The sequence below is a fragment of the Triticum urartu genome, chromosome 4 (genome assembly GCF_003073215.2).
Source record: "Triticum urartu cultivar G1812 chromosome 4, Tu2.1, whole genome shotgun sequence".
Taxonomy (NCBI): Eukaryota; Viridiplantae; Streptophyta; class Magnoliopsida; order Poales; family Poaceae; genus Triticum; species Triticum urartu.
This window is the reverse complement of record NC_053025.1, coordinates 613,935,312-613,947,215: the sequence shown is the minus strand read 5'-3', so window position 1 is coordinate 613,947,215 and position 11,904 is coordinate 613,935,312. Positions and strand designations below refer to the sequence as shown.

At 51.7% G+C, this 11,904-nt stretch overlaps 1 protein-coding gene across 1 annotated transcript; it reads left to right on the top strand.

Moving 5' to 3' along the window:
- Nucleotides 1-9,406: 9,406 nt before the first annotated feature.
- On the top strand, nucleotides 9,407-11,312 carry LOC125555010 (protein FAR1-RELATED SEQUENCE 5-like). Its single transcript, XM_048718336.1, has 5 exons — nucleotides 9,407-9,763; nucleotides 9,863-9,985; nucleotides 10,064-10,129; nucleotides 10,204-10,296; nucleotides 10,380-11,312. The coding sequence occupies exons 1-5, from the start codon at nucleotides 9,407-9,409 to the stop codon at nucleotides 11,310-11,312; spliced, it is 1,572 nt and encodes a 523-aa protein (XP_048574293.1).
- Nucleotides 11,313-11,904: the final 592 nt, after the last annotated feature.

Below are 11,904 nucleotides of genomic sequence, written 5' to 3'. Positions count from 1 at the left end.
GTTCAAGTGGGCTGCGAGTGAAACCTAGTGTATCCAGGGTCTCATGAAGTTTTGCATACCAGGCTCTCGGTGCTTGGCGCAGGCCATACAATGCCTTTGACAGTTTCAGCACCTGATTCTCCTTCCCGGCAACAACATAGCCCGGTGGCTGCCCCACATAAACCTCCTCCATGAGCTCACCGTTGAGGAATGCTGATTTTACATCCATGTGGTGCACCTCCCATCCGGAGTGCGCGGCGAGTGCAAGGAAAAGACGGACTGTCTCCATTCGAGCCACGGGCGCAAATACCTCCTTAAAGTCCACCCCCTCCCTCTGTGCATAGCCCTTTGCTACCAACCGTGCCTTGTGCTTGATGATATAGCCGTCGGGGTCGCGCTTCACCTTGTAAACCCACTTGAGCCCGATCGCTTTGTGTCCACGCGGGAGCGTGGTGAGCTCCCAGGTGGAATTCTTGGCAATGGCGTCCACCTCTGCATCCATGGCACCTTTCCATGCAGTATCTTCGAGAGCTTCACGCACGTTGGCTGGCTCCTCAGCGCTCAACAGGCAGTGCAGCATTGCTTCACGCACTGCCTCCCCCTCAGTCTCGTCCATGATGCACGACACGCGACGGTAGTGAATGTCACCAGTGTCCACGTCTCGCCGATTTTCATCGTGACTGAGTGGGGTGGCCCAGCGAATGTCCCTGCCACGAGTACTGGGCGTGGACGGCGTGGAGGACGCGGGCGTGGTCGCCGCGGGCGTGATCGCCGCGGGCGTGCACGGCGTCCCCAGGGTTGATGAAGAAGGGGTCGCCGGGCTCCGCGGCGTTGGGGGCGTAGTGTCTAGCCCAGTGTCACGCTCCTGCATGCCTTGTTCCGTGGTATAGACCACGGTGAACGTCGCCGGCGTTGGAGCATCTGTTGCCGCGTCCGGAGTACGCCATGTCCAGGGCCTGCTTTCTTCAAAGATAACATCACGTGTCACCCGTACCTTGTTGCTTGCTGGATCGTAGACGCGGTAGGCCTTGGACCCTTCTTCATACTCGACGAATACCATCGGCATCAAGCGGTCGCTCAGTTTAGTGATGCCGGGCCCGACGTTCTTCACGTGAACCGTGCACCCAAACGTGCGCAGGTGGTGCACTGCGGGTTTACGGCCGTGCCATGCCTCGTAGGGGGTGACACCGTCCAAGCTCCTCGTCGGCGCGCGGTTCAGCAGATAGACCGCCGTCCGCACCGCCTCGCCCCAGAACAGCGCCGGCATAGACATGCTCTTGATCATGCACCTCGCCATCTCCACCACTGTTTGGTTGCGTCTCTCGACCACCCCATTCTGCTGCGGGGAGTAAGGCGCGGTGGTGAAGTGTTGAATGCCTCCCTGCTCGCAGTACGATCTGAATTCAGCAGAATTGAACTCGCCGCCGCGATCCGATCTGAACGCGCGCAGTTTGCACTGGCCACTGGCCTCCGCCATGGCCTGGACCTTCTTGAAGCGGGCGTGCGCCTCGTCCTTGGACTTCAACAGCTCGAGCCACATATATCGACTGTAATCGTCAACGACCAACAGAAAATATCTGTTACCTGCAGGTGTCGTGGGCTCGATGGGGCCGCAGAGATCGGTGTGAACAAGTTCCAGGCCGCGCTCTGCACGGTGTGCACTGGCCTGGGGAAACGGTGAGCGGTGCTGCTTTCCAAGGGCGCAGCCGTCGCAGTACTCTTCCACGCGATCTATCACTGGCATTCCCCGCACCATCTCCTTGGTCGCCATGGTCCGGAGCGCGCGGAAGTGAAGATGGCCCATGCGCGTGTGCCACCGCCAGGCCTCGTCGTCCCCAATGGCCATCAGGCACACCGGCGCGTCCAGCGCCAGAACCCAGGTGTAAAGACGGTTGGTGGAGCGCTTGATGCGCGCCAGCACGCGCCGCGATGGGTCGTAGACCGCCATCACGCCGTCCCTGATGCCGATGATGCAGCCGGCCTCGTCAAGCTGCCCGACTGAGATGATGTTGGTGCGCAGGCTCGGGATGAAGAAGACGCCGGTGAGCGCGCGCTGGCCTCCGCTCTGGTAACGGAAGACCACAGAGCCGCGCCCTTGTATCGCCACCACAGATCCATCGCCGAACCTCACCGTGCCACGCACGACTTCATCCAGCGCCGAGAACACACGCCGGTCTCCCGTCATATGACTACTCGCCCCGGTGTCGAAGAACCATACGCCGTCTAGGGACGGCACAGGGAGGACCTTTTCCTCGTTGAGGTGCACCTGCTGGGGCGCGATGAGTCGAGAGGTGTCGGCGGTGGTGACCGTGGCCATGTAAAGACCGTGATCGTGCTCAGCGTCGACTTGCGCCAGGTTTGCTTACTCCGGCTTGCCTTTCTGCTCCTGCTCGCAGAGCCATGTACGACACTCTTTCTTCCAGTGCCCTGGGATGCCACAATGATGACATTTTCCCTTCTTCTTCTTGCTGCCGGAGCCGCCCGTGCTCGCGCTCCCCGGCGCACCCTTGCCTCCGCCTTGTGGCTTGGCCTTGGCAAGTGATTTGCCCTTTCCGGTGCTGCCGCTGCCGCCTGCTGACGACGAGCCACCGCCCCCACCCGTCTTCTCGCAGACGAGCCACTCCTCGTGCATGAGCAAGAGACGCCCAGAGTTCTGCGCACCGTCGTCAAGATCATAATGGTCCTCGCACGCAGAGAAGCGGCCGACGAGCTCCTCAATGGTCATGGCCTTCAGATCGAGAAGGGACTCGATCGCCATCGCCATCGAGCGGTAACGGCGAGGGACCACCCGAAGGAATTTCTGGACGGTTTTGTGCTCGGTGACGGGGTCGCCGTAGAGCTCGAGATCAGCGACGAGGACGGAGAGGCGCAGCCTGAAGTCCTCGATGGACTCCCCATCTTTGAACCGGAGTTCCTCGAACTCTCGCCGGCGCACCTGCGCCTTGGCTTCACGGGCGCGTGCGCTACCCATCCTCATGGTCTTGATAGTTTCCCATGCCATCTTCGCCGTATCCTTCGCGGCCAGCACACGCAGCAGCTCCGGCGGGACGCCGGTGAGGATAATCTGCAGTGCGCGCCGGTCGTCGTTCTCGTCGGCGCCATCTTCGATCACCGCGTTCCAGACACGAGCGACTTGCAGCTTGACCTGCATGACAAGCGCCCACTCCTGATAATTGGTGCGGGTGAGCATCATGGATGCCCCGGATTCCTCGCGCACGACGCGCTCCACCACGCGGAGTTCGCCGCTGCCGCTGCCAGTGAGGCGCGCAACCAGCGCCTTGGACGAAGGCGTCTGCATCGGTGATCCAGCGCCGCCCTTGTTCTTCCCGTCCGACTCGTCGCCCGACATGTGCGCCGCCACGGATCAAACACCGCCGGCCACCGGAGCAGGATCAAAACACCAGGCTCTGATATCAATTGTCGTAGTCGATGCGATTGGGACGAGCAAGAGAGGAGGATGAACGAGACAGTGGATTTGGTCGCCGGGCGGAACCCCAGCTTTTCCGTTCTCTCTATTATCTGATCTGTTATCCAGTTTACAGGGAAACCTTGCTATCTAGCCCGGCCAGTCTGCTGCGATCCGGTTTCACCGCGCCATCCCACGATGACCGCATCGCTAGCTCGCCACACTGACCGGGCAAAGGCAAAACAGAAAAGAAAACGAGTGTGGGGCGATCGTGCACACGACTCCACCCCCTGGCTAATACTATGTGCATGCTGCATGCCTACATCACATCAACACACACACGCACGGCTTATTCAAAGGGAAATACTACCCATGTCGCCTGGAGCTTACTGAGCTAACAAAAACAAGTCCATACACATGACAGTAGTTCAATTACAAAGTTACAATACACCAGTCCATGAAAGTAGTTCAACTCACCAATCATCAATCTCAAAACGGATACTCTCCATGACAGTAGTACAAATGTAGAATCCATACATCAACCCATACTGCCAAGTGCCAAAGCTTACCTTGTGATGGATTATGAGTGAGCTCATGCTCAGAGTAGAAGCCGAGTTCGTTTCCTGGTCCGGATGATGATTGATGTAGCAGGTCTGTGGGCGAGAAGGTAAGCGACCTGGGCGAGGCCGGCACACTTAGGCCAGGCTGGCGACGACCTACAGAAGGAAGGGGAGGCCGGCGACTTGGGGAAGAGACACCACAATTTCTGCTTGAAACCCTCCATGGCGGTGTTTCTCCTTGGCGCTTGTTCAGTGGGGAAGCACCGGCTGCGACGGCTGCGAGGCATGGATGGCTGGCGGTGTGACGGCTACAGCCGGCGTCGGCGTTCGTGGTTGGGACTGCAATGGCGTGGGCGAACAAGGAGAGGCGTGAGTAGGTTTCGGTCTCAGATGGGGATGGAAAGGAGAGATGCGTACATGGTGAGGGGGCGAGACACCGGCGGCGGCGTATGGAACCCTAGCCCAGGTCCGCAATGAAGGCGGCGGCTCGTCTCGGATCGGTGGCATTTCAGGGATCCGCGAGCACGAGGGCGGCGGTGAAGGTATGGATGCGAGTGCGAGGGCAGCGGTGACCTGGAGGCGGCGGCTCCTCTCGTTCCCCGGCGGTGGCGGCTCCTCTTGGGGCTGGGGCGTCATTTGAGAGATGAAGCAGATCGAGATCTGATGAGCCTGGTTGACTGTTTTCTTAAGCGCAGTCTGAGATATGAAAGAAAACCAGACGGAAAAAACGACAAAAAAACCTACGGAAAAAAAACCGAACGAAAATGGTGGGAAGAAAATTGACCGGCAGAGACTACCAACTGCTCCATTAGGAATAGAGATATAGTTGACTCCTAGAGATATGGTAGGATTAGTTTCCTTGTCACGCAAGACATTCTGTGTATATATTATGACCGACTCTATGGAATACAATTGAGTTGCACCGCATATTCTTTCTACAGTTTCCAATGATATTTTTCTAGTCCCCACAAGGCCACAACCTGAATGTTTTAAACAAGTAATATTCATTTTAGATCAATATAAGGAGAGCTCCACTGCTCCCATTTTATTGAAGAAGAAGCCAAAACCCAGGTCCACAATAATTCGTCAAACTCCACGCACAATGTTATTAACAAAAACAACTCCAATTACAGGAAACCCCGCGGCGCATTATTTAGCTACCTAGCCGCCGGCGCCGGTAGCCCACCCCCTCCGCTCAAACCCCGCGTCGCCGCTGCCGGAGGGCCCGCCGGCGAAGCCATGCCGTCCCTGGGATGGCGGCGGCGGGGCACTTCCGCCCTCAACATCGCACCCCACGGCTGCAACACCCCCTCCCCACCCCCTAAGATCTGGTTCCGGCCAGCCGGGCTGCGGCGGGGCGGATCCCCTCCTCCACCACAACAAGCTGTTGGACCCCCTCATGGTTCCAGATCGAATCTGGAGGACCGCCCTCTCATGGCTCCAGATCGGATCTGGCTGACAATCCTCTGTCCATGCTGTGTGTGTGTGTGTGTGTGTGTGTGTGTGTGTGTCATGGCGTGCTTTTGGCAGAGGGTTGAAGATTCGCCGCGGTTCTCTGTGGACACTACTCCGGTCCCCCGCCCACATTCCTCGATCGGTGGTGGTGGCTCTGGCGTCGTGGTTGCTGTCGCAACGTTGCTCGTCCCACTGCGGCGGCTACTTTTGCAGTGCATCTTTAATGGCACTGCTCCGTCCATGATGGTCTCTGGACATGTGGGTTTGCCGCGATGAGGTGGCCTTTTGCGTGTCATTGCGATCCTCAGTTGATGGTGGTGATTTAGATCAAATTGGCCAGACGGTGGTGACTGCTGACTGTTCTGCAGTGACTTCCTGCGGATCCACGACAGCGAGGTTATCGAAAAGACTTCAGGAGGTGTTATCTCTTGATCCGGTGGATGACTTTCTGTGGTGTGTTACAAAATATGGACAACGACTTGACGCACAGGGATATTTTGTGGGGTGGCGGCGGTCAAATTGTAGCTGCTGGTATTGCGGAAAAGTGGTTGCGACAACACATGCGTGGCTTTGATGGTGGTGTTGTGAGCACCTGGTCTCGAGCTCCGGGGTGAAAGCCTAGGTCAGACCCGAGTGGTCATACCTGGCAATGGCGATGTTTTTATGTCGTTACCTTGTTGGAGGCATTGCTCGGATATGTTCAGACTATCTTTCAGGGTGAAAACTTTGATTCTGACTTTTGTGGTTGGATCCGGCAACGGCGGCGCTTGAGTGTCGCTATCTTCCTGAAGGCGTTGCTGTTGAAGAACATCGGCCCCCATGTGATGTCAATGCTTGGTGTAGATATGGTCTTAGTTGTAGTTTGTCCATTGCTGATCTGATCGCTTTGGAATTTTTTTTCTTTTTATTTTCTCTTCTCCACGCCTATGCATAGCTTTTGGTCTTGTGACCTTGCTAGTTGTTGGTGTTTTTTTGCGTGTATGTGTCGGGTTGGCTGTGTGCATTTTAATTATGCAGAGGCCGGATGTGTGCTCATATTGTATCTCTCGATGCTCCATTTGAGCCAATAAAACTCACCCTTTATCAAAAAAATTACAGGAAACCAGGCCATGAAGGCACATCGCTAGACTCCATGAGAAGGACCACACCCCAGCACAACCTATTACATGAAGCGAATAAAGCTGAAAGACAAACTCATCTTCAGGCACCCTAATGTTAGCTCCAGACGATCAGCTGCTGCACCTGGAGGCAGAAGGAATCACTTGTCGCCATTTTCTGATGAGCTTGACAATAAGCCACCAGACCTGATTCACGGACATCCAAGGAAGCCCTTTAAACACCAAACTATACCCGTGTTTCCAGATAGCCCAAAGAATAACTAACTGTTAGGTATTTTGGAAGCAAATTTGGAATCCCCGAACCTGCAAACTCCTGTTTCATGTAAGCTAACTTCCAATTGGCTAGGTGGATCTTCATGTGTCCCTGAAAATTGTTCCAAAGGCAATTTGCCACTTGTGAATTCAGAAGGTCAATGGCCCACCTAGGAAATTTCAAAAGGGATACACAAATAATATTCATTTTCGATAAAGGCACAAATAGTGTTCATAGGTTTTTTTTTCCAAAAAGGAGGCTATCCCCAGCCTCTGCATCAGAACGATGCATACGGCCATATTATTAATAAGCAAAGGTTCAACAAAGTCTGCAGGTCTCAAAAGAAAAAAAAATGCTCACATAGAGCAAAAACACAAAACAACAGGATAGCCACAACCGGCAGGCACAAGAGAAGGTAGGAAACTAAACTCCTATCCTATTACATGACCGCCATCCAAACCGGTACATGAGGACTCGGTCCTCCCTTTTTTTCTCAAACAAAATCTCATGTTCTTCTTGTCGTCTCCAGCATGTTCACGTACGAGCCACGGCAGCCCATGGACCGCCTTCACACACATATGCTTCCTGGTATCAGAGCCCAGGTGTCTGGAATAAATTTCGGTGAACTCATGGATGGTCGGTCATGGTTGGTGGGCTGGAAACACTGTGTTAGCTGGCCCATGGGCGACCGATGTGTGAGGGGGAGATTGTTGGGTTTAGTCCCACATCAGTTATGCGGGGAGACATAACACGACTTGTAAGGGCAGAAGTGTCCCCTCCACAACCGATGTGTGACTAAACCCAACAAAATGCAAATTAAACAAATACACTAGCTGTCGAATAAACAGTACATCAAAATGACTACGAGCACCACACGATATGTTTGCTGTGCAAAACTTTTGTCTCAATTATATGTGTTATCATTTCTCTTTCGTACTACTGGCTAAGCAACTCAAACAGTAGCTTGGATCACCTAGGTCGGCCTGCTAAATGGACACCAGTGTTACCACGCAGGACTGCCTGGAGTTGTTGATCATAGCTAGACTTGCCCTTCCGCCTGGACACATGCCGCTCGTCAGGTTCACTCGCATTCCAGCAAAGCTATATCAGGTACCAGTTGGTGTCATAACTCATAACATACCATGTACACCATCTGAACCTGCACACCGCCCGGTGCTTAGCTCACCGCGTTCTCAGTCGCCATCAAGTGGGACTCCACCGTAGTCGAAATGGCCATGTTATTAGTCCGGGAGTGCATGTTGTCAATCATGTTACTATTTGGCAATCCCTGGTGCCTTCTATGCCTATACCCATGAAATCAAATACGTAGGATCCAAAGACACAACAAGTAACACAGGCAATAGGATTGGATAATGCTGAGATAGAAATATAATGGAGAGTAAGATATTCATCTCTTGCTTCGGGAAGTCTTGCTTCTTATAAGAGACTTTAGACAACAGGCATTGGCATCGAGTCACTAGTCCTTCGATGGATCAGTCATCAAACTCTGAATCTCTTGGTTATGAGCTTTGCCCCTGGGTAGGTCGGAGGGTATGAGATCTTTTAACACAAAAGACAATATTTTATCAATCTTCGGAACCCTGCATCAAGAGTTCAAGACAATGCACCTGGCGGACACACACAATTCATTTGTTTGTACAAAAGTTATTGAAAAATAAAGCCCAACCAATAAGGTTCTGTCCTTTTAGAGAAAAGGCAAGCTAAGTAAAGCCAACATAGGCTAGTTAATATTTTGTGGTTTCCAACAATATTTTTCTAGTCCTCTCAACCTGAATGCTTTAAACAAATAATATTTATTTTAGATCAACATGGAGAGCTCCACAGCTCCTATGTTATTGAAAAAGAAGCCAAAACCCAGGTCCACAATAAGTCGTCAAACTCTACGCACAAAGTTATTAACAAAAACAACTCCAATTATAGGATACCAGCCCTCCAAGGCACATCGCTAGACTCCATTAGAAGGACCACACCTCAAGCTGAAAGACAAACAGCATCCGCCTCAAGAATGGAGACAGGGCTTGTCCGGATGACCATCATTTTATTTTGATGTAAGCTTGATGTGTGAAAAACGGACAAACTCGTCTTCAGGCACCCCAATGTTTGCTCCGACGATCAGCTGCTGCAACTGGAGGCAGAAGGAATCACCTGTCGCCATTTTCTGATGAGCTTGACAATAAGCCACCTGACCTGATTCACGGACATCCAAGAAACCCATTGAACACCAAACTATACCCGTGTTTCCAGACAGCCCAAAGAATAGCTAACTGTTAGCCATTTTGGAAGCAAATTTGGAATCCCTAAACCTGCAAACTCCTGTTTCATGCAAACTAAACGCCAATGTTGGCTGGGGAGTGCTTCGGTATCACCCCCCCCCCCCCCCTAAAACGTATACTGGATAGTATGGTAATTTCACATTAGGTATAGGAATACCCACCGGACGCCGTACGTCCGCGCGCGACATCATACACCCGCCCGCGTATGCCGCACCCGTCGTTGTACGTACGCCCGCCCGTGTACCCGCACCCGTCGCCGTACGTTGCCGTCGTACGCCCGCAAGTCTCCACGTTGGCGTCGACAGTTGTTGGAGGAAAAAAAAAAGACACGGTAGCCGCCGATGCCCGCTGTCAAAACCCTGAACCCTAACGCATCCACGCCGTCTCCACGTCGGCCCCCGTCTGCACGAAGTCGCCGTCACCCGGGTCGCCGCCCAAACAGGCCGCCGCGCGTGCCTCGGCGCCGTTACCGCTGCCGCCGCGCGTGCCCCGGCGCTGTTGGCGCTGCCGCCGCGTCCCAGATGGCCGCCCACCCGCAATCTACATCACCGCCTCCCTCCACGCACTACGCCTGCTACGACCAGCCATCGTCCTCACGCCGTCGACACCCGTCTCCGCCGGCCAGCAACGTCACGCCGTCATCACGTTCGTCATCGGAGGAAATGGATCCAGCTGAAATCCTCGCCGCCGTGCAAGAGGTTGGTTTGAGACATCGTTGTGCTTGATGAGATAATTGTTTTAGGGATGATGTTACACGGCGTTTGATTGACCGTACAATTTTTTTAAACTATCTATAGTTAGAGGAGGAGGGCGATTATGATGGCGATGATTACGGCGAGGACAACGAAACCTCGTCACTGAATATGGATGAACCTGGTGAGGAGAACTACATGAGTTTGGATGAATCTTATAGTGGCAATGTAAGTGTGATCAATGTTGATAAAACAATAAATATGATAGACCGCACAGACAATTTAATATTTTTTTGCATCATGCAGCGACATGGCGATGATGATGATGATGATATGGATATAGATGATTCATTTGCTGAAAGTGCACTCCTGGTATGTTATTAATAAAATCAGAAAAGAAAAATAACCATATGAGCGCTTACATGTTTTTTTTGCAATGCGCGCAGATGGACGAGGACGGGGACTTTGTGAGGAATATTGTGGACGATGAAAGTGACAAATCAAACGTTGATGCATCTCATGATGACAGCTCCAGCAAAGTAAGTTTTGGAACTTACATGACTACATTACATATTAAAATAATAACTGACTGACATAAATGGTTTAATGCATTAATTTACAGGGAGATGTAGATGGTACAAGCAGGAATGATGAGCATGTTGGTGATGATCTGTTTAATTTTGACATCGGATTTGATGAATATCAGCAAGAATCATTGGACATGCATTGGAAGGTCATGAGGAAGATGTTCAAGTCACTAGGAGAGGCTTACATTTTCTATAACCAGTATGCTTACGATCGTGGTTTCAGCGTAAGAAAGGACTCACTGAAATATTCGAAAGGTCCTGAGGGAACTAAGTGCTTGAGGAAGTATTTGTGTGCGAGAGCTGGGAAACGACAGGCAAAACTTTGTACAATGGAAGGCAGGACCCGCAGGCTGAGAGGGGAGACTCGTTGCTTCTGCGATGCGCATATAACTTTGAAACTTGATAAAGAGCGTGACGTTTGGTATGTCAGCAGTTTCAATGATGATCATAGTCACATTCTAGCTAGACCGGATGAAGTCACGTTTCTTCGGTCTCATAATCAGATAAAAGAATATCAGAAAGCTGAGATCTTAACCATGGTAGGTGCTGGAATCAAGAAACATATGATTTATGATAAACTCGTCAGTAGGTACGGGTCATATGCAAAGGCTGGTTTTGGGAGGAAGAAGCTTTATAACATGTGTTATAGAGAAAAAACGAAGTTGCTTGCACAAGGTGATGCAGACACTGCCATTGGGATCATAATGACCAGAAAAGAGAGAGATCCAGATTTTTTCTTTGAGCACACCGTCGATGATGAAGGAAGGCTGAAAAACATGTTCTGGTGTGATTCTCAATCACGTCGAGACTATGTTGACTACGGTGATGTGACAGTCTTCGACAGCACATACAGGATGAATAGGTATGGCATGCCATTTATACCTTTTGTCGGTCTGAACAACCACCGTTGCACCACGGTATTCGGTTGTGCTCTTGTGTCTGACGAGACGGAAGATACTTATGTCTAGCTGCTTTAGACGTTTTTGAGGGCTCACTGTCAGAAGAGGCCCAGGTCAGTAATTACTGATGGAGATGCAGCTATGATTAAGGCCATAAGAAAGGTACTTTCGGAGGTTTGGCATCGTCTTTGCTCATGGCATATTGAGAATAACATGCAGAAACACCTTCATCATAAGTCTCTAAAGGAGTTCAGGTCTCTACTTTATTATGCCACTTCAAAAAAGGTATTTGAGGAGAGATGGGCAGCGTTTACCGCCAAATGGCAATCGGAGAAAACAAAGACATGGTTACGTAGGATGTATAAGAAGAAAAGGCTTTGGGCTGCATCATATCTGTCAGGTGGGTTTTTCTTAGGTATGCGAAGTAACCAGCGAAGTGAGAGTCTGAATTCATGCCTTCACTTGCATCTAGACTCCGGTATGACTATTGTTGATATGATTGTGCACTATGAGAACTGCATAGTTCGTCTCCGTGAGAACGAGGCGCATGACGATTACACAAACTCACAGACAGTTCCAGTAACAGTATTGGACGAGTGTAAAGATATTGAGAAATCAGCTGCCCGTGAGTTCACTGCGGCAAACTTTTACATCTTGCAGG